At 44.3% G+C, this 23,373-nt stretch overlaps 1 protein-coding gene across 1 annotated transcript in view; it reads right to left on the reverse strand.

The window, feature by feature from the left end:
* Positions 1–23,373, reverse strand: part of LOC122400816 — a 108,667-nt gene that overhangs the window by 80,606 nt on the left and 4,688 nt on the right. The window contains exons 2-9 of the mRNA XM_043402485.1: positions 4,806–4,861; positions 4,450–4,645; positions 3,714–3,818; positions 2,714–2,830; positions 2,127–2,401; positions 1,348–1,597; positions 754–999; positions 540–659 (exon numbers count right to left, since the gene is read on the reverse strand). Coding sequence (XP_043258420.1) covers positions 540–659; positions 754–999; positions 1,348–1,597; positions 2,127–2,401; positions 2,714–2,830; positions 3,714–3,818; positions 4,450–4,645; positions 4,806–4,861 — 1,365 coding nt within the window. The remainder of the gene's footprint in view (positions 1–539; positions 660–753; positions 1,000–1,347; positions 1,598–2,126; positions 2,402–2,713; positions 2,831–3,713; positions 3,819–4,449; positions 4,646–4,805; positions 4,862–23,373) is intronic.

Raw genomic sequence — 23,373 nt, forward strand, 5'->3', positions numbered from 1 at the left:
CCGAAAGAAGATACTTAAAAGGCGCGTCTAAAAGGAAACATCATCGAAATTTAAGTAGAAAGAGACTCAGAAAACGCACGATCCTCTTATAGTCAATCCAACGCAAAAATCCGAAGGTGTTAGGTAGACTTATCGAGCATACGAAACATTAAGAAGCATAGCGCGCACAATTATTTGGTGTATGAACGCAGAGTCGTCGTAGAAGTATCGTGAAAGTGGGAAAAGTGGTATTAACTAGAAATAAATGCATATTACATAGAAAAGTATTTACAAAATTAGATTAACAGGGATAGAGAAAGCGTTCAGTAATCAAAGAACAAAACAAAAGATGTCCAATTTAAGATACAGCCGAGCATCGATGATTCGAATTATTTACTGCCCGGATAAGTGCATTGCTTTACATCGCGTTTAGTCGAAATTCGAAATGCCGATGTTCGACCGTAACTCTGAACTCCAGGACGTTGTTTCTCTACCAGCTGTCGACTAAAGTGGCAAGAGAAGCGGAAATAAAGAGAGAAACTATAATCTCGATAGCTGACCGCTGCATCCCTTAAACGGATCGCCGGTGTAGTCCGCCTTGCAGCTGCACGCGAAGCTGCCGATTGTGTCGCTGCACTCGGCGTTCTCGCCGCAAGGGTTTCTCTCGCATTCGTTCACGTCTGTTAATCAACAGGGTTAATCGGACGGTGAGTATTATTACTGATTACCAGGGGCGGTGCTAGCAACATCGTATAGAGTTAGGGGAGGACTGACTTTCGCACAATGTTAGCCCTTGACCGATGAAGCCCTGCGGGCAGATGCACTTGTACGATCCCGGGACATTGATGCATCTCGCGTTCGTCGCGCACGCGTCCGTCCGACTGCACTCGTTCACGTCGATGCAACCGTGGCTGGAATCCATTTGATATCCGGACCGGCATCTGCACTCGAAACTACCCTCTGTGTTCACGCAATCGGCGTCCGCGGCGCACGCAGTGCCGTCCTCGCACTCGTTTACATCTGTTAGCGACGGTTAGTGATTTTTAGTGTCGTTCTCTACGATACGAACGTGGCGTTTCGTTAATCGTGTTACTGCACAAGCATCGCGTACGAAACGAACACACGTACAAACTGTTTCCGTACGATACTACGTTTGCTAGTTAACAATCAGATTATTAACGATGCGTGGACACTGTTACTCGAGGTGTTCGGTGTTAGAGCGTATGGAATTCTGTAGCCGGTGTTCTTTCTACAGTTCGACTTACCAGTTCGAGGATCTGCAGGCAGACGTAATTTAATGGTTGTTCGTGTAGCTACGTACAGCGCGGGTTAATAATGTTTCGGATAATTAGGAATCGCGTTACTCACCGTGACAGCCCGTCCAAGGATCGCCGCTCATTCCTTCCGGGCAAGAGCAACGGAAACTGCCGTGAACGTTTGTGCAGTGAGCTGAACGACCGCAAGGGCTGCGAGCACACTCGTCGATGTCCACGCATTCTTCCTCGGGATTGCCGTTATAACCCTCCGGACACTCGCACTTGTGTCCACCGGGTACGTTCACGCACAGAGCACCCCTTCCGCAAGCACCAGCGAATTCGCATTCGTTTATGTCGATACACTGTAAAGAATCATCGCCGATTTAAAAGAAACGCAACTTCTATGGGAACATTTTCATATTTACAAATTAAATCTCTTCTTCTCCAAGAAGAAGATTCGTACAGTAGCATCCCGTTAATTGAGACGCATCTCTGAACAGACGTAGCGAATGTACAAAAAAAAAACAGACGAGCAATTTAATTAATCTTCTACTCAACGGTATGTTTTAAATCCCTTTACATGGCTACAAGCTACAAATAAGTAATGAGTTTAGAACGTTATAATTTAGGTTCAGGGACTGTGAAACTGGTTGTAGTACATTCTAAGCGATACTATCGTCTGTAATGTACGTCACGGGAGTTAATCATTTCTCCGGTTCTGTGCAACAAATTTATCCGGTTTGTTCGCCCTAAATACTGCACTCCGGTCATATAAATACTTTACTACGTTAATAACACCGTCTTGGTAAAATTAGCGCATAAATATATAGAAGACCTAAACTCGTTGTGACGCAGGCGTATTGTATCTCAATGTAACAAACGGAATTGCACATTTTCGCGTGGTATTTTCGTACTCACGCTATCGTAAGGGTCTCCCGTGAAACCATCTTGACAGGCGCAACTATAATTGCCGGGGGTGTTGTGGCAGACGGTATTGTCCGCGCACGCACCCGGTATGGCGCATTCGTTGACGTCCTCGCAATGCACCTCGCCGTCTCCGATGTAACCAGACTTGCATTTGCACAGGAAGTTCGACGGGAGGTTGCAGCACTCTGCGTTCTCCACGCATCTCGCGGCGAATGCTGGGTTATCGCACTCGTTGATGTCTACAACGAACCGGAAATGAGGCACACTCGCAATAAAGAGCTCGACGAATGAACCTCGCGAAAAAAATCGCGCCCAGCGATGAAACGAAGCCTTTACAAGTAGATTCAGTCCCCGACAGACCTCTTTTTCTTTCGCCCTCTCAACAATGTGCAAATCATTACGCTTTGTTTACTCATTTTGAAGAGGGCCACACTTCACATGGTCGAATTAATAATATAGTTTAGTGATAATTGTACGTTTAAAGATGTGTTAACAGAGGAATGACCGCTTTTTGAGCTTGATCTCATCGCTAATCGCGATTGCATACGTACCTTCGCAATAGTAACCGTCGCCTCGGTAGCCGGGGAAACAGGAACATTGAAAGCTACCGAGGGTATTCGTGCAATGCGCGAATATATCACAGGGTCGGTACTTGCACTCGTTCTCGTCTGCAAAACGCGTTCGCATTAGATATTATTGTCGCTACGGGACAGCTTGGCAGTCGTGAAACCTAACGGTACTCGCGTCTAAAATATTCAAACGGTAGCCAGCGAGGAATCACTGCGAACAGGTGTGGTCGGTGGTGGAAACGATACAGCGAACTACCTTCGGGACGCACACACGAGCGGTGTGAAATTCGAAACCCCTTGATTCGGCTACCGAACCCGGTTAACCGATCCCGGTTAACGCGAGAAAAAGGTGAAGAGACATCCCGTCCCCTTTAATCGTTCGTTTTATGCGCCTTCTGTTTATTTACACGCGCTCCTCTTCACGCCCCGTTTAATTCACGACTCTCAAGCACGCCACTGTTGTAAAAAAAAGGACTCAAGCCTTGGAGGGCGTTTAGCAGAGACGGGGCAAATTTTATTAGAACGATTAAAAGTAAAAAGAATTGTAATAAGAATTGTTTCCATCTCTGACGAGAGAAAAATGGCCGTCTGATATAGATCGAACAATTAACCTTGTCGGATTCTGAAATAGAAAGACGGCGACCGCGATTAACATTGCAATTAAGCGTTCTCATTGTATTATAATTTTTTAATATTGTAAGATTTCATGCTTTCGTGCTTTGGAGGTGAAAATATGACTCCCGAGTGATTCGAACAAGGCCAAGATTCACCGATGCTGTACGAAGATACGAGACACGTGTGGAAATGCGTGGAACGCCTTGTGCAAGCTGAGATAATCATTCGTGTACTCGCTGCATACGATTATTTTTCGACCTCCTAGCGACTACTATACACCCCGGAAGTCTCGAGAGCCCTTTTCTTTCGTATCCTGTGTACATTTTGTACCCGTTGTACACATATTGCGAGCAAAAAAGATACCAACCTGGCACTTGACAGTTGCATCCACCGAAACCGTCGTTGCAATGACAAACGGAATCCAAGCAAACGCCATTCAGACACCTGGTCCCGTCCTCCTTCGTGCAGTCATCTACAGTTAGCCGAAAACAGAGGAAAAATCAATTCGTAGCACGTCGCGCCGCATCTCCATCGATCGACGATAAATCGCTGAATCATCGCGGGAAGACGGTGCATAGATCGAGGCAAGTACACGTAAAGCTGTCGATTACGATGAGTAATTCGTTTCCCAGCGATTGTGCAACGTACTCGTCGGTCGAACTACGATCGATTACACGGGAGCAACGATGGGAAACCGTTGCAATTTTCACGCGCTGAGTTTAATAAACGCGATTTTTCTCTATCGTGCGTTTGCTCTGCATTAAACCCTTCTTACAGACACGACTCCCACGGTTCGTGTCGCCTCTAACCCATCTTTCCTTCCCCTCTCTCGTGCATCCGCTTATTCGCCCATTTTACATCCGTTCCAACCTTCGTAGCTTGCTCGAATTCTAATTATTCCCGAACGGAAACGAATAAAAATCAATGTCTGCGATTAATCGTAACGAAACAAGGAAACGATAGAAGAATTAAAGATGTAAACTCGGTACCGGAACCGAGTCGGGAGACAACGATACTCGTTTTCCCGTCCACGGCGGTCATACGACGAGACGCACTGTTCCGTACGAGACTCTCTCATACACCGAATCGCTTCCGAGGCTCACCTGTGCACTTCAATTTGTCGCGTTGCTCGTCCGTGCCTTGAAAACAGTCGACGTTGCCGTCGCAGAGCTTGGACAGCTCTAGGAGCTGTAGAACGTCCGTCGACTCGTTCACCTGACAGCCAAAGTATCCATCTTCGAGGTTCAGGAAGAATACTTCTCGTCTCGATCCACGGCCGAGTCCTCTGAGTGATTCGGCCTACGGACATTCGTTTCAATCGCTCAGTCTTCGAACCTCTAGTAATTTCTTAACGTTCACTTTTCTTACGAATAAGAAAATTTTTGCAATATCGATGAAACAACCGCATCCAATGCCACTGTTAATAGATATATGTAAATTGCCCTCGACGAATACTTACTGGACACAGAGATAGAAGTATCCACACCACCAACGGCCAAAGACGTTTCATCTTGGCTGGAACAAACAGAAAACGAACGATCAATAAAAATAAGTCGATTCCCACGCGACAAAAAGCGCACGCTGGAATTCGATTATCGTTACGACGCTCTCAGCGACGATCGAGACACGGGTTTTTCGTACGATTCCCTGAATTACGTTCGCTCAATTATATCATCGTCCAATCTCGGTCTCGCTCGACCGAATGCCCTTCAAGCGGGAGCAAATGGTCGCCCGGCGTAATAAGATTTTTGGAATCGCTCGTGCGCGACCGACGTCCCAAGAAAACGAGTTCCGCGGAGCATAAGACACGGACCATCAGAGAAAACGACGGTTTCCCTGCGGTGAATCAATGAAAAATCCAGTGGCGGAGTTAAAACTGTAAGAAACTACCTTTTTTGCCCCGCGAAACGAGGGAACTGATGCACGTACACCTGTTCGACTGACATGCCGACAACATGCTGGCATCCACACGACCCCCTCGCAGACGGGGCCCCGAACTATATCGGCTTACCTTAGCCCTGGGCCCTAAACCCCCAATTTCCTGGTTACGCGGTGTTTTGAAATTCTAGAACTCGCTTCCCAGCGAGAAACGAATTGCGTAATGCGAAACTGTGAGTGACCACGGTGGAGAAAACGAGAGATTATGTGTTTTCTCTCGTAATTGAAAATTGGACAATTTTGTGTTACGAGATCGGGTAAAGAAGTCCAGAGTGGGACGTACAAATTATTTTCCACACACTCACAACATTATGCTCTCTGCTTTGACCCCGTAGAATCACCCTCTGAACATCCATTTGTGGATAAATATTTTAAGACCAAAATAATTTGACACGGTCGATTTAAAGCCTAGGATCTTGGAGATCTTCGCGAACAAGGAAGATTCGTTCGCGAAGCTTCGTCGAGATTTCACGAAGCACCGGAAGCGCGATTTTCATGGGGCACCGGTGCACGCGATTCGCGGAAGACGTCTTATGGCGAACGTTCGAACGGACGCACCGGCACGTCGCGGGATAAGTCAGGAGCCGGGGCGATCGAAATGTTAACAACCGTGCATCTGGTAGGAAGGATCCAACGAGAAGGAACAAGCAAGAGGAACGTTCGAGTTCGTTCGAGAACGTGGAAGATTGGCGGCGGAAAGCTCGAAGGAACGTCGAAGAGAAAAAGAAAAGGACAATTAGGAGAACGAGCAAATGGAACGTAGAAGGACGGGAAAAACGACGAGGGGAGGGGAAAAAAGACCGAGGAGAATATACGGAGGTAGGAAAAACAAGGATGATCGTCGAGGAAAACGCTGAAGAGTGACCGAGACCTGGTGGGAGAAGAGCAACGAGTCCGTGGAGACGAGGACGAAGAAACTAGCGAATAGAGGCGGAATGACGGGAAAGAAGGAACGAGCATGTCCACGAATAGCGATGAGCATTCGAGACTCTGCTTTCCTAGCTCACAAGCGATTTAGCCTCGATCTTGATAAAGATTTGTTATAGACTCGGGAAGTCTTTTTTCGAGAGGGAACGATCGTGTCGCAAAGAAGATGCTATGTACCTCTGCGGTGGACCGAGGAATCATCCTTATTAACTATTCTTGTCTATGCGTTCCCTAGTTTATTCCTGTCAGAAGGGGATTCTATGCGTAACAAATATTATTACAAATTGAATTTATATACAATGAATATTCTACAAGACACACATGCAAAAAATTCGTAAGAAGAAATAGAGCCAGGTCGCTTTTTCTGTATCGTGTAAAAAGAGAATCGCACGGATATTCGATTTAATTTCGGTCAGTGTTTCAAGTGATACTGGAGGCGCGTCGAGCCCCGTCACTAACGAGCAGAAGTACGAGGAGCAAGCAAGAGGACCGGGAAAGAGAAGGACACGAGACGCGGAGGAACGTAATAAAGGAGGGCGTGTGAGTGCGATGCACCTGTGGCCCTCCTGTCCCCTCCTCGACAGCTTGCATCGTCCACCAGTACCTCCTCGTACCCTTAACACCTCAGTGAGTATCAGCTAGACAGCTGGCGATCCAGCTAGACCCGTTCGTCCTTGGGAACTGAATTTTCGTCACGGAAATTGGCCACCCCAGCCCCGCCGACCAATTTTAGATGCATCGATAACGCCCGGCGTTTCCGCAATTCCGTGCGAACGCGCTATGGCAAATACCAACACACTGATTGAACGTACCAATAATGGAATACAAGCATCGCAATTTTTCGTTCCTCCAAATATCTAACAAGTTTACGTACAATCGTATTTTAAAGTCAAAGAGTCGCTCTATCGATGCTACATTTACGCGGAATAAGAAATCCATCGCAAGGCGTTCGATCGCTGGAGCATGTCCGAGGAATCGGGACTACTACCCTAACACACTTAGGATAAAAGAGGCTATTCAACGTGTCCAACAGTCGCGGAGATACCAGTTTGTACCATGTTCAATGTCACCCCCTATGCACCGGCCATTCGACACGCGTTCGTTTTATGCAAATCGGGTGCCTCGGAATTACGCTCGGTGGTGCTCGCAACTTCGCCGCGTCGTTCGGTTAGGGTATCGCCGAGAAATGTGTTACCGTGTCAATGATATCATCCGGTAGGCAGACAGAAGGAAACGATGACAAAACCTATCAATTAGTCGGCGTCGTACGCACGCCACATCGCAACGCGTGCTCGTGCACATGCCTCAATAACGCGAAACTCCCACGCGCCGTTGTTGCGAAACTGCAACATCGAGAGGATAGAACCGGGTTAATGCAAAATTCGCCAAAGTCATTTTCCATGGCCTACTTCTCCGTTCGATTCTCTCGATCGGCCTTTCTCTCGTTTTTTAAACTGTAACGCATTCCCTTTCGCCGTACTAAAAACGTCGAGGACCTCGAGGGAACCTTGCGCCCAGCACCCGAAAATCCGTCGTTGACTTCCTGACCAGATTTCCCTCCATATTTATCCAGCGATGAACGAATCGCTATTTCGTCATCCTTCGAACGTGTCAGCTGACATTTACCGATGACTTAACCGAGCCATTTAATTATCATGCGATAGACGCTCGCCTTTATCAAGGATAACGATACAAATGGTAGGATAGAGCCTCTAGATCCACGGATTTCTTCTCACCCACGCTTTCTCCGTTTATGGAAGCTCGTGTTGCTCGATCGGCGCCGTGAAAGTTTTTATATTATAATTTGCTACATCTTGTTTTGACGGTTTCTACAGTGCTGGACAGAACGTAATATTTTAATTAATACTTTTGTTCAACATTGTATTCGTTTTTTGAAAGGAGAAGAACATCCCACGCATCGTAGATTAAAGAAGGATCGAAAGTAGCTCACGCTAGAAAACGCTCTTGCCTCTCCAAGTGATTTCTTTTATGCAAAGGAATTTTCGTTCCTAGTTTTTGTAATTGTTCGAACGTTTAACGCTAACGATTAAGTAATTTCCATGGTCGGGGGCAAAGTTTTCGAAACAGGTAGTTTGACGGCAAACCGATCTTTCCCGGGAGGCCGTAAATTTGAACGATTGAAGAGAGGATACAGTTAGACGTTTAATGAGAGACGTCGAGCTTGAAATAGAGCCCTAATTATTACGTTGGTCGTCCTCTCGCCGACGAAACTGCGTGACGCGAAGATGCATGCACACGTGCACGCCGCGTATGAATATTTATTAATCGTTGTGCTATTTTAACGGTAAAAATTGCGCGTCGCTGGAGCTTTCTCTATTTAAACACGCATGTAGGTATCCGTTGCCGAAAGGAACACGCTCGAGTAGCGTGAACGAAGGAGAAATGCAGCGATCTTGCATATATTAAAGACAAAATTTCGTGATCGCAATTAAAATCGGAATTTACGCAGTAAAAATAAGTGTCACGCCGATAAATCTTCGATTTTACAAGAATACTGAGATCTCGTATGCGATGAAAAATACTTTAAAAGAAACCTTTCGTCTACGAAGTCTGATAAATTTTTGAACATTGGATAAATTAACGATATAAGAAAGGAGAGTAAACCTATCGCGCTTAAATTTCGTTGCATTCCCGCCGTGTTTAATAGCCGTGTAATCATAGTTCCGAAGCAATGACCCTGACATCTGCTAAGATTTGTCATAATCGCTGGTGTAATTTGTGTAATTTGCGGTATCTCCGCGCGAATTGCTTCCATTCCCGTGGCACCGGCCGCTTTGTGCTAATTAACGTAATTTCATAACGATCGTCAAACACAGAGGAAGCATAGGTCAACATCCTGGGGTTTAGGCGGACGTCTTGCATCTACTGGTTCGCATCCCAAGCATTAAAGCTTCCTCTCAATGGTACGTGCATCCTATTCGATTTACCGGCCATTAAAACGGACCATTAAATCGAGCATTAGAAAAGGAACGTCCTAGTCATTATATTTTCCAATCGAGCTAATTGACTAGCCAAACTTAACGACGAAAATCCAATATTTGAGAGGATCTTTACAAATTTTAGAAAACGCAAACACGGTTCGCAATCCCTTTCGGTTGTTTCAAGTTTCTCTAAGACCGACGTTAAAAAATGTCTTGGATAAGGCATCTGGGGCCGCCATATTTGTACGTGAACGGCTCGCGTAATTACGTTTTGCAAACTGAACGTGGTTTTCTATTAAAAGAAGGAGGAAATCTCCAGGATGCTCGTGCGAGCCGTTTGTCTCGCGATTCGCGGCGCGTTAGGAAGTTCCTATTCCGAGCACGATCCCCAACGTCCATCGTGGCTCGCCTGTGGCAACATCCGGCGTGAATCAACAAAGTATAAAACTCAACGAGAGTGGATTCGGGACTAAAACTTACGCCCACTACGAAGTAACGCGAGAGAGCGGCGAACGAGGCGAGACAGAATTATTCCGTTGCGAAGTGAAAGTTCTTTGGGTTACCGTAGCACAAACGAAACTGGCGTAACGCGCATGGGCCTCTCATCGCCCATGCCCGACCATCAAATTAATTCCGGCTCCTTTTCTTTCCTTAACTCCTCCACGATCCCATCTTTATCCCCCGTATCGATTGTTCTACGTCCTGATCCCCTAATCGATGTTTAAACAATTTTTACGGACCCACAAAATCGTATATTGTTTCGTTTTAACTGGACTCGATAAGTAGGGAAATTGGATGCGGTGATAAATGGCCGCCATCTTGGTTCTCTTGATCGCAGCACTAGATCGATGCTCTACATTTCTTAGATTCTTTTTTCTCTACGCCAGACGCATTCACTTTAAACTTTCCAAAAAATGTAAGTGAAAATAAATTGTGATCACGTTCGCGTGTATTTAATGTTTTCAGTGACTATATTATGCAACGCATTTTTACATTATTATGAGTTACTGAAATCGTACATTTTTTACCGATATTAATATTTATTTGGATTTTATCTAATTCTTGGAGTATGAAGGCCTGAATAAAGTGCCTTTTTCATGATATATTACGAATTAAAAAAATATTATATTCAGTGATAGTCGACTTGATTTCTCCAGTCTGAAATATTCTATTCTACTTTCTGTACTGGCGTTACTTTTCTTCTTTATTTGCCGTTAAAATTGCTCTTTCATTCCGAAAAAATTCAGTGAAAATATTCGATCGAAAATGCATCTTTTACAACCTAATCGCTACCCAGTTCACGAAACGTTACGTGGAACGTTGATTCGTATGCGCGCGAGGACTCAGGAAGCAGAAACAATATACGATTCCGTCTACTCGTCGATGGCTGGTGGAAATCCGGCCGAAGATCGCGAATCGTCGATTGTCGCCTTACGGAATAAATAAAATGCTAGCAAAAATCGAACAGAAACATGGAAAAAGGCCGCGAACCGAAACTCGCGCAGCCTTTGTTTAACGAGGTTTACGTCATCGCCGGAATGCTAATGAAACATTTATCTCCGCGTTGTGCCAAGCGAATTAATTTCTCGGACAGCCTTGGACACAGAACGATGATCACTCTTCTTACAAAAAAATGCGTCATTGCAAATATATCTGGCTCATCTGAAAGAAATTATCCTGATCAGAAAAGATAATTTTGACTATAAATTGAAATAAAAATAATTGTCTGTTTTTTTTCAGATTAATTAAAAGTAATTGTTCTCTATGCCGGAAAATTTTCACGTTCCATTAGTATTCCGGAAACGTATAACTGATAATAAAATTAAAGGGGAATGACTAATGTATTTTCCCTCAACAGGAAATGTATATTGGTTACGTTCCTTTCGATGATACACACCAAGCATGTCAAACACGCGGCTCGATCCATTCGATTCCGTAAAATTAATTACAATTCGTAGGTATTTGCTGATTTGTTACCTTAAGAGGGTTTCGTAAAGAATCGAAACATCGTATGTTAGTTAAATAAGCAGGAGGAGATCCTTGATCCCGGGTTATTCTTTCTCTTAAACTCGGATATGCCTATCAAATTATGGAAGTATTGAAAATTACTAATTATACATTATTAGTTTTAAGATACTTTAGAACTTCAAATTACCAATTTCCATAAATGCTGTTTTTCTTTCATAAGAAATTTCCAATGGCCGATCTATATCCTTGAATACTCGAAGCTAATATTCTCGAAGGACCCTTCTGAAAGAATTACGTTCTATAACAAATATTTATCTTTTGTAATAATAATTATTGTCATGTAATCGTTAACATAGATATACGAAAATACACAAAAATTGCAATGATAATAAAATTAAAATATCGCTAAAAGAAACCTAGAACCATAATATAAAACCCTCTACTTAGTTCTATATTATTTAACAGCTTTAATTACACGACGTGTGTCTTCCGACATTTCTTTATGGTGTATTCTCTAATTGCTTCATTAAAATTATTGCTAAAGTAGCGCACTGCGGTTTTATTTATTTTTGAATAAATTATTTGCTTCCTGTTTGCAATCTGGTCTTTCTTACGTCTTCGAAGATACACTCAAACCGATCCAAAACATTGTTGTAATACTGTTTCTATGCTCGTACAGTTCTTGTACATCTTGTACTTGTATGTTTTAAAGAGAATTCTTTCAAACCCATTTAAAATCTTAAAATCTCTTTGATCAAAAGTATTTGTATCGAATGACACAAGCTTCGCGGTGAATCCGCCATTGCATATTTCACACGATTTCATTCAGAAACGAGGGAACTTTTAACCAAACGTGGCGGAGTGCAGATGCGTGGATTGTAAAACGTAAATAAACCCGACGAAGAGAATCGAGCCGCGAAGCAGTGGCTCGTTCTGTGTACCTATGTGTACCGTTACGTTTCCCTCAGATTTTGCATCGAGTCTGCGGTGTTACGATCAAGAGACGCGTCGTAAAATGGCAGCCGCTTTGCAACGTCTAACAGTAAAGATCCCTCGTAACGCGATCGACCTATAGACGAAATCGTCGATCGAAATTCTCCCGGGTGCGTTCAACTCACCGCTCAACGGAGAACAATTACACCGGCCATGTTTCCGAAGGTCTCCCTTCCATTTTGGTCCATCGATCGCTGATCGTCCAGTGAGTTTAAACAATGCAAAATAAATATATCGTTGTTATTGTTAAGCTTCGACTATATATTAATAGAGGAAACTGTTAAGAATGGAAAACATTGTCCCAGTATAATGGACCGGCGTTCCTAGAAGGACAATTCCCAGGGTATCAGTGTCGACGATGATGGTTTCCGATTCCATCGAGCCGCGAGTTAAATCGAACGAGCACTCGATCATTTTCGATCGAGGCCAAAGACGCGAAACCTTGGCTCTCGTTCGCACGAAGTCTTCGCGTCCCGCGAATGCCATCTGGATTTTCCTCGCTCTTCTCGGGTCCCACGCGCGAATCCGCGGATTCCTTTCGCATCGCCAACGCACTAATTCACCTCACGTCGCCGCCTGTCGTTCTAAAGATGGTGTTTCGCGTCGAACACGCGTCGTTTATCATCAGCGTCGAAGCTATACTTATCGAGGCCTCGAGCTAACTACGAGATGCGCTCGAAAAGTTCCGCGAGCATTTTTGCATATCGCTTATTCGAAAGATCTACGACTCGACGACTTCAAAATACAGCAGAGCTCCGATTAACCGGCTCCCGTTTATCCGGAACATCCGAATAACCGGCATATTTACCGCGATTATTCTTCGGTAGGTGGACAAACGTCGAAATTAAAAAATTTCAAATCGTTCTAAAAAAAATTATTTTTAGTTGCAGAGGTCAATTACAATCATTTTTGGCAAATAGACATACCCACGAAATCCTACGCAGTTTCGAGAAAAATAATTCTGAAATTAATATAATGCATGGCTAGAAATATGTAATTATATTCCTCGTTTTTATCACTTCATATATGTTGGTATACTGTAGTATATTTTAGTATATAATAACATATAGGTATATTGAAAGTTACTCTAGTAACTATTGCGAAGCCTTAAAGTCTCAGACCCTTTCTGTATCAGCCTGTATCGAACAGTAGTTCAATAACAAGCGCAGAGTTTGCATGCGTGGATCACATCCCCAATCTTTTCCGCGATGTTAATTCATGAAGAGAGGAGAGCTTCACACTCTGATTCCCCTCGGGATAGTAAGATTTCTATCGAGCTGGTATGGAAGAGCTGCCTAACGCGTACCTTCTCAATTTCTTGATTATTACCGAATACAGGTGCGATCTATTCCTAAGTACAGGTTGTTTTAGAGATACACGCTAAAATGACACCGAAAAATTGCATCGAGGAAGCTAACTTCTATTAAAGGGTTGATATAAATATAAGGTGACGTCGCGTCAGAGTGAATTTTCGACAATCGTCGCGATGGGTGAAAATGAAAGATGCAGTTCGAGCGTTTAGCCGATTAGATTACTCGCTTTACGATCCCCGTCTCGAAACGATGGAACACCGCGAAGCATAATCCTGAAACTTATCAGCCATGAGAGCCGTACGCCGATACTCGAAGTCGCGGAACGTTAATTACCGAAGCGTCGTAAAACACCAATTATCACCGTCGCCGGGTAGTTTGAAACGCCATGACGAAATTCCTGACTAGTCCCCATCGCGATGGAGACGTCCCGCGTAATATTCGATGATCGAATCGTATCGTTAACGTTTATTCTCCCCCTAGAGTTACCGGTTTATTGCCGCCATGTTCAGCGCTAGGGTGCCCCACATACGGATAATACCATTGTACAACTACAATATTTCTCCGTCGAGCGTGTCAGATAACTGAAATTTGCAATAAGACATTTCTCGACAGCCTTTTTTTATATGCTTCCTCTAAGTGCATTGTTATCTCGTTTTTATTTGGCGAATAAAATAAATATGCATTCTGTAGATAGAAGTATTAAAACGTGACCTTTAAAAATGTAAAACTTTACGAGGCAATTCATATTTTCTATTATGATATTACTTTATTCCATCAGGCTCGAACGTTCAAATATTCCCGCTTTACGCTTTCCATTAAATTTTTATGCTATACAACGGTTATACTTATGCAATTAAAAAAAATCGATTAACTAGAAGAAAAGTGAGTATAATTTCGTACGAGACTCGGAATTAATTCGCTTACTCGAATACACAGAATTATGCAATACGTTTCACCTGAATCCCCTGAGTAATGAATTTATGTAAAAATATATTTTCTTAAGCAACGAGTAATGGCTTCACGTGTCTTTAAAACAATCTATCCTCGAAAAACATTTCCTGTAGCCACGAAATGTTGCGTGATCAACAGTCGTTCGTTAGTCTCGCACAACAGTCAATGTTTGTTGTTGTAAAAGTTACCATTTTCAATAGAGCATCAAGAAGTACGGTACTCGTGTTTAGAAAATTTGTATAATTATTAAGGTTACCGATTCTTAACTCGGGTAAGAGATTCTCACGACTGAATCGCAGACGACCGACTACGTCTTTTTAATTCTTAACAACGCGACTCGTTTCTGTACGAATTAAAATTACGGAGCCTCGTTCCTCTCCTGAATTTTCAATATTATTTTAACAATATTTATCGCGTGCGGGTGCCTTTAGGCGACCTCTTTGACGATCGTGCAATTCCCCATATTGAACGTAACGATTTCCTCGCGTGGGTCCGCGGGCAATTTTTTCCCACGCGAGATCTCGCTAACGGTAAGGTGTTCTGGTTGTTCCGTGGGAATTTCCGCGACAAAAAACGGAATTGACGAAAGAAAAATCGAAGTATCGCGGGACCAAAAATTTCTAGATTAAATCCTCGACTTCTGGTGTTGCGAGAAGGGTTTTAATTCAACGGTGTTTTAAATTTTCGTGAAACGGGGCTCCGTGGAACATTAATCCGTGGCTGCGCGAGACGAGCGTTCTCAAGGATCGCGTTTCCTTTTCTTCCAGTTTTCCTCGTGCACGATTCCCTCCCCCCACGACGAGGATTTTTCCACGTCTGCATGCGCAATGAGTTAACGGACGGTTTCCCTAAATATGGAAAGACTGGTGACATGCTCGTAATGGTCTACGACATTGCACGCGCTGTCTGTTGCAAGCATTGAACTCTCCGTGCCGCGCGGCGTCCCATTATGGCGCAGACTCGGTAAACGTGTCACCGGTTATTCGCGTAACAGGCGCAACGAGTTTCATTACCGCGTAACGAGCACGCGAGTTTTATCGTAACGGTAACGCCGCGATAAATTATCGAACGGCACGAGAGATCGACGCGCTCGATTTCGCGCGAAGACAGTCGCGTTCCGTCGATCCCTGAAAAATACGCTATTTATAGAACGTCGTTTGTCAAACCGTCGAACGTCGCGACGCGTACGGAATCGCGAATTCAAATTGCCGGCGTGGATACGCGCGAACAACGACCAGCGCGAAACAAAGTGCCGGATAATAACTCGATGGACCACTTAGGGTACGCGGCCGACGTGGAAACGTCGGCGTTTATTATCGGTTTTGAAGAACCGCGTACGCACGCCTGGATGACTACTGCAAAACGGTAAATTACAGCAATTTTCCTGATCGCCGTCTAACACGTGTTGCCGATTGTTAAGCGGACAAATTGATCGTTGCGAAAATTCACCGTTCTAACGTTTCTCGCGCCGCTGGCTGTCTTCGTTCTTTTTCGTTTTTTTTTTCCTCTTCATTGTAAAGCGCGCTTCGTACGAACGGGAAACAGATTGCCGGATAAACGGGAATTATCCGGCAACTATCTTCCATCGATTCCCTTCGGACAACACGCTTTTAACCGTGCTATTAGGGTCAACCGATCCGCGCCATCGAACTAAACGTTAACTTTGCCTCGCGAACAAATGATTCACGGAGAACGTCACCTGAATCGCAAGATTCGCTGACGTAACGAGCTCTAGTTTTCCACCTGCGGTGTTTCCAAACGCACGGGCCGGGGACTTATTGAATTTTCATTCGTATGTTGATTACACTTTCTGATGTTTTTCTGTTTGAATATTGTGAAATCTTTTATATGCAAACAAGAATGAATATTCAAGCTAAACAACATTCGCGAACGACGAGCAGTGAAAGTTTCCGCCAAGAAACGGGAACCGAAAACACTGAGCTGACATTTACAATCTAATAAAAATTCTACGTTTGCATACGAGTTTCGACCGTGTTCCAGAACCGATCCCGACGCGTAACTAATTAATTGGTCGATCGTAAACGTTGGGAAAGGTCTGAGATCTACCTGCGTCCGTAAAGTTTAGGCGTTCTAGAATTCGCGTGACCTTGACTGCTTCCCTTTAACTCATTTTGCTCGTATAACATTTCGTCATCGACTAATCGAGTCGTATTTATAGCATAGTCGCAGGAGCAACCTGTAATTTTCCGTGCGATCGAGACGCGAAATCTTCGATCCTCCGTTTGGGACTGACCGATCTCGCAATTTGGAGGTCCTTTATCGTTGTTATTTCCCATCCCCATTATCCCATCATTCGATTGGTATGCTTTACAAAAAAAAGTCTCAAACTAACAACTACGCTAAGCGTACTATGCGTTGCTCTTTACGTTTCACTTGGTTTTCTTTTTCGAGAGTCGCCAAAAGTATTTGATCTCAACGCAAAGAATTCCTTGACCATTTTCCGATTCGAGAAAGACAAGGTGAACAGAGATCGATCGAATGGTTGCGTTCGTCGCGAAAGAGATGACGGAAGGAAACGGCGACGTCTCGTACCTCGTAATGACTCTCATTATCGGAGTCGCTGCGCGTTCGCTCAATGAAATAATAAAATCGTCGCGGTAATGACAGCCTCGCGTCTCGTCGTACGTGTCAGCGCGCGTAACGGAACCGCGGAAGGGACTCGAAAAGTAAGCACCGACGACCCATGACACTCGGCGTCCCGAGGCTCGAATAATTGCATCGTAACCGTTAAGGGGTGGAAGGTTGCCGAGCGACAGGGATATCTCGCAGCGTGGACGGCGCATAAGAAAACATTATTAGCGGAAATTGCATCGGTGCCACGTGAATCGTGCTGCCTCGCAGCGAACCGAGTCCCGGGGAATTTATCACGACCGTTTATCGTAAACAATCAATCGCCACATAAATAGATACGCTCTCGGTGCACCGAACGGTTCTAATTTCCTCCGCGCGGATGATCGAAGTTTCTGCTAACGTCTTCCGGCACCAGAAACCAGAATCTTCCTGGAATTTCTATTCGCCATCGATTACAGTGAAAAATGAACTCGGATTCTTCAGACGTTTTAACGATTATTAGCATAACTGTAAGGTGAGCGTCGGTAGTAAATAACCGAGGTGAAACGTAAAGAATCGAAGATTTAATCGTGACTTAAATAGACGCTGAATTTAAAGAAATATCAAAAATTCCATCTCTCTACCAAAAGGTTCTGACTATTAATATTTGGTTTATAATTTTCGTTCACGTTAACAACTTCTTCCAACTCGATGGGAAGGAAAAGAACACTTTTCTGCGTGCCTGAAATAATTGTACAGCGAGCGGCCAGAACTTTCCGGTAGACCTAATATCGTAGATACTTACGCAAGTGTTGGTTACACGATGAAAAGTAACAACTGGAAAACACGCGTCGATACTACGGTAAACTAGATACACGGTGGTAGCGTACGGTTAGTGGAAAAATTATAATAAAAAAATATCCCTTACGATGCTCTAAGTTATACAGAACGTAAAACTGGTAGAATGATTCCACGATATGATCGTTTTTCTCCTTGGAGGATACCCAAGGCTGCCACTGGAACCAGGTACCGTACTCTTTGACATATAAGAGTACTGCGTTTTTTGCATGTTTAATCTTCATGATTCATACAAGTTCCTGTTATTTTCTTGAATTGTATTTGAAACGCGTCTTGTCATCTATTCAAATGAATAGTAAACAGTAATTTGTAATGAACAACTCTGCGGATAAAATATTTGACTGAATAGAAATTATTCGTGAAATCATCCTAGACCAATATTTATTCGAAGACCGCGACTAATGGGCAGCTCCAGAACCATTATTGGGCAAGAGATTCGATTCTGTAAACACAGATCCACGGCCTTGCCATACTGTCTCCGTGTTTGCATTTGCAATGCGATTTACGTAACGTGTCTGACACCTCTCCAGCGATTTTACGCAATCGTCCGCGAGTTTTATTACGAGACAGGCTCGCGAAGACGCGTTTAATTCGTCATAGCAACGGTACAAATCGAGATTCTCCTTGTACGGACCGCTAATCGCGTTTGTAATTCCGTTTTCCACTCGTTTCCCTTCCGCTAAACGACGACGACCGCCGTCCCTCCCTCGGCCTCAACGATATTTGCATGCTTGCGATCAGAATTTGAATAACAGGTTGCCGCGAATTCGCACACGGGTTTACAGTTAGGCAAACGTCGTGCTAGAAATTAGTCGTGCGTCGGTCACCGGCTCCGGGGCCCATAGAAAACCTATTATTTGTATGCTAATTTCGCGGGAGGATACGTTTTTACGACGTGCAAACGCAAATTTGCGCGTTGCAATTAAGTCGACGAAGACGTTGCTCGTTCATATTTACATTGTGACTCGTAAATCGCGGGAAAAATTGTTACAACTAATTGCATCGACGATTCATTGCGCGCGAGATTATGCAGATAACAAATTATGGCTCCGCACGATGGACAACTCGTCAGAGATCTTAAGTGCATATAGATTATTAAAAATATTAGACGCGTACTTTTCGAAACAGGATAAAATTATGGGGAACCTCGTGATTGAATTTCATTTGGAACGCAACGAGTAGATCCGTTAAATAAATAAGTAAAAATAGACGAAGCCGGAGTCGAGCGAGTTCTCGCAAGAAAAGCAAAAGTGACATTCCCGGGCGTGCCATCCGGGCAGCCCTCGTTGGAAACTGTGGAATCACCGGGTCGTCTTTCGTTTCGCATCGAGAGACAAGGAGAAAACACGGGTCATCGATATTATTAATTTGCCCCTGCCATTAACTGCGCGTCGATCCTGTACAGGTGCACCAACTCGATTACAAACCACTTTGCTCGAAGATACGTGACGATATCCCCCTTCGGGGAAGCCAATGACCGTGACATCCTGACCTACGGAGTTATTCAGCGACGGACGATCGCTATCATGGATCTAAAGGAGCAACGCGTCGAAAGAATACGAACGCGATCTGCTGCCGAGCAGAATCTTTTGCGATGATGGGCGCGTTGAATATTATGATAATCTGTCGTTTACTGAAACTCTAACGATTCGGTCGAGCTTCGCTGGGTCTGAGCCTTCTTTCCCTGGACTTGGATTAAGTTAATAAAACGTGTAAATGGCATGGAACTCTACCAGGCTGGCTGTGAAACGGAAGTGTCGAGGCGTTAGTGGAACATCGGAAAGGTTTATTCCGCGTTGCTTCCTCCTCAGAGAGGCGTAGCTCGGAGCGAAAGCAAGAAGAGAATCACGACGAGGGAAACGTCGTGGCCACGTAACGGGCTTGATACGAAAGCGATTCCCGGAGACAAAGGAAAACGTGTAGCTACACGCCCGGTTAAAAGGAGCGACCTCCTTGAGAACGGTCCTTGACTCGTAGAGACGGCCAAGATAAGAAAGAGAAGCGGCCGCGAGTAGTCGTAGAAGTAGAAGAAGAGGAAGAAGAGGACGCCGAGGAAGAAGAAGAAGAGAATGGCAGAAGACGAACAAGTAGAAGCAGAGGGGAGGGAGAGACCCGGAGGCGAGTAATGGCGCCTACACTCGGTGGCCGCGAAAGGTCGAAGAATATTCTGCTTCCGAGGAGCTCGATACACGAGCACCGGGAATACACGGCCTGCAAGAAGAGATGAAAGAGGGGCGAAGAGGGGGGGTATAGAAAGACCGCGGAGGAAAATGTATCCAACCGAGCGCAGGGGATGCCAAGTCGGTCGTTTCTCTTCTTCTCCCACGGATTTCCTTGCTCTAATGCGGTTAATTAAACAACCAACACAAAACAATATTCCTGGAACGAGATCGTGGAGCCTTGGAACGAAATCGAGGGTGGACGAGGGCCAGTAAACGCTGCTGGACAGCTTTACTGCACTTTTATGCTAACGCATGCCATTGAATACCGTTTGAAAATAATTGCAAATTGTTAGAACGACAGATGATTTGACAAAACAGGTGTAGAACGTTTTGTTCTTGGAAGAATATTTTTACTGGTCAGAGAAGAGCATCATTAATCAATCTGAGGAGCGCGATTAACCTGATGATCCTGAGGTATTAACCAATATGATTGAAGATTGCCTAGGTACCCCTGAGCCGACCTTGAATACACTTATCGGTATTAGTATTGTTTGTTAACTAGTCGAAGACGTATCGCAAATACTCATGTTTCCACCAATAAACCAATGGAATTCTCGTACAGGATTCGAACATATTCCACGAAGGTTAATACCACTTGCCTCGCTTTATCGATATTATTGATCCCCGAAGTGGATTCCTCGAGGTTCAAGGACCCCCGACTAGTCTAATACGAATCACCGCCATTCTGTAATCCTGCTCTCGGCTGAATCGTACCCGAGGTCGTGAACCGAATATGCAAATAGGTGGAGGCGAACGAAATTGATGGTTTCGATTAAAAGCCTGGAATACATTCCTATCTATTTTTTACGATTCTAATTTGCTGATTTAATTCCATTTACCATTTAAGTTCAGAAAACGACGAAGTTGCAAACGATTCTACCTTTCGACAATGTCGAGGATGACTAATTCGAGCGCGAACACCGCGTTATAAATCGACGGACGTTGAAGCGCCGGATTAATAGCCTGAGCGTTCGATTAAATATTTGTATAAAATGACTTTTTTCCGCGTTTGATCATCGATCACCGGTCGTCGACGTTTCTTTGCGCCCCGAGATGACCTACTTTCCGTCGAAAATATGATTTCCGAAGATCCATAAAAACGTTCACGCCATAAATTACAAGGGGAGTATTTTGAAAATTAACGATTCGATCCGGGCGATGCGGTCTAATGTACGCGGACGTTCCCTGCGCCTTCCACGTCCGGAATGATACCTGCGGGCATACGATACAGAAGGTCGCGAGGTGTACTCATTCGTGACCAGAAAAATTTCTCGAAGGGAAAACCTGGAGGAGGCCGGAGAAAGATCAGAGTCGACGCGCATACACGCACAGGTACGCGCAGAGGCGAGTGAGTACGGACACGCTCGTTTGTGCACGTGCACACACTAGGAGATACACTCTCTCCTCCTTTCTCTCTCGTAGATATCGTCGACGGAAGAAGAGAGAAGGCGCATGTGGCGTCTCAGGAACGAAGGATGCCTATAATCGGCAATGGACGACCGCACCTCGCCACTTTCGCGTTGCTTGACGTGGATACCGGTCTAACCGATCGACCGGTTAATCATCGTCGTCGTCTTCTCGTGGATTCTATCTCGCGCACTCACCTCTGCACGCACGCTCGTATTTATTATACGGTAGCGGGGCCGGGGATTTCGTGCGGCCCCGGGTACCGGCCCCTAAATTAATTAACCAAAGGGATAATCGTTTCGACGCTAATGGGTGTCTTTAACAGAAAAAAAGGATTCGCCTCCTTTCAATTAGACCGACCGAGGACAATGGAAAATTGATGGTACGACCACGTAAAAAAACAACAATCCTCTTAAGAATCTTAATGCATCGAGCGTACGACCGTGTAACAGTACAGATTAGACTTTGTAAGATCGACAAACGATAGAAAAAGACCTCCATTGGCAAATAGGGATTCTGCGCCGATTTACATTTTAATTAACTGCTCGTTTTCTAGGAACATTTCAATCTAGATGGACTGCTATAAATAAAGAGCGTTTATAGCAACGTCTACTAATGTATAAAACATTAACAGAGACTTTCACGTTTGCACGAATTGACTACTCGCTGACGTTCTCTTTTATTTATTTGCATGCTCGCCGAGTTAATGGTTCTCATCAACCTCAAATACGATAAGTAATATTCTCGAAACGTATCGCAAGGAGACGCGGTACGTTTTAAAAATTCTCGGTGTTTCTACGATCAAACCGGAGATTGGGTAGATTAAAACGAGGCCAGACTTACGATCGACTATGCAAACACACCCTACGCGCGTTTACTTTCAGTTTTTCTCAACATCGAGATCCGCGGATCTCTTTGATAATTACTCCGCGGATGGATCATTATCTAAATAACACGAGGATGAAACACAATATAACTATGACTAAGTTGTAATCGCAATTATATTCTTTATTATTATTACTTTCCCATCGCGAGCCGATTAACCATTCTTCCCGATGTCTTTGAATATTCTACCGGTAATTTTACTTATCCACCGATCATTTTCTAAGATCGTCCTAGAAGAGCGACTCTTAATTTTTATGTAACCAGAAAAAACAACGAGCGAACGAGGGAAATTAATTAAATTATAGAATAGACAAACGTCTCGAGAAGATGTTAAGAACCATGATTCGAGGAAAATGGAAGATCGTCGAAGGTCGTGGCCTCGGGGTCGCTGATTGCGACCGGAACCTCTTCCCGACTTATCGAGGAACAAAGATTAAAGCGCGAGGGTCTGGAACGGTTGATTTTTCAACGAACTGAACGAAGAATACGCGTTTCGTCGTTGCAATCGCACCGATCTACGGGCGTGCATTTGCGTTTGTAATAGAGAAGCGCGGCTAAGATGCAATTGGGCCGAGGAAACCGCCGCGAGGATGCATAATTGAATGAAGTCCAAGTTAAATATTACTTGCGAAACTCATAAATATGCAAAGATTATATAGGGAGCCGGAGCGATCTCCGGTTTTCAGGCTTTCCTTCCTCGAGCGTGCTGGCAAAAACCGAGCTCTACGGCCTCAGCTGTAAGCGCGAACGATCACGCCCACCGAGCACGGTGGAAGCTTCATTTTTAGGAGACCATGGGTGCCCATGGAACGTCGTCATAATTTAATTAGGCTCTTTGTATCTGCCAATGAACGCCTAAGCACGCTTGAAGTCGAAACTGCCTTGGAACGTGTTCGTTATCAGCTTTGACAGAGATAAGTAATTCTGGTTCCGTCAGGAAACGCAGAAAAACATGTAAATACAGAATCATCGACGATCAATTAGCAAGGAACACGCAAGTTTACTTGTAAGATACGAGAATTAAAAGCGAAGTTTCGATAAAAAATTGTACA

The sequence above is a fragment of the Colletes gigas genome, unplaced genomic scaffold (genome assembly GCF_013123115.1).
Source record: "Colletes gigas isolate AHSC1104 unplaced genomic scaffold, ASM1312311v1 Colletes_gigas_Sc00020, whole genome shotgun sequence".
In the NCBI taxonomy this organism is placed as follows: Eukaryota; Metazoa; Arthropoda; class Insecta; order Hymenoptera; family Colletidae; genus Colletes; species Colletes gigas.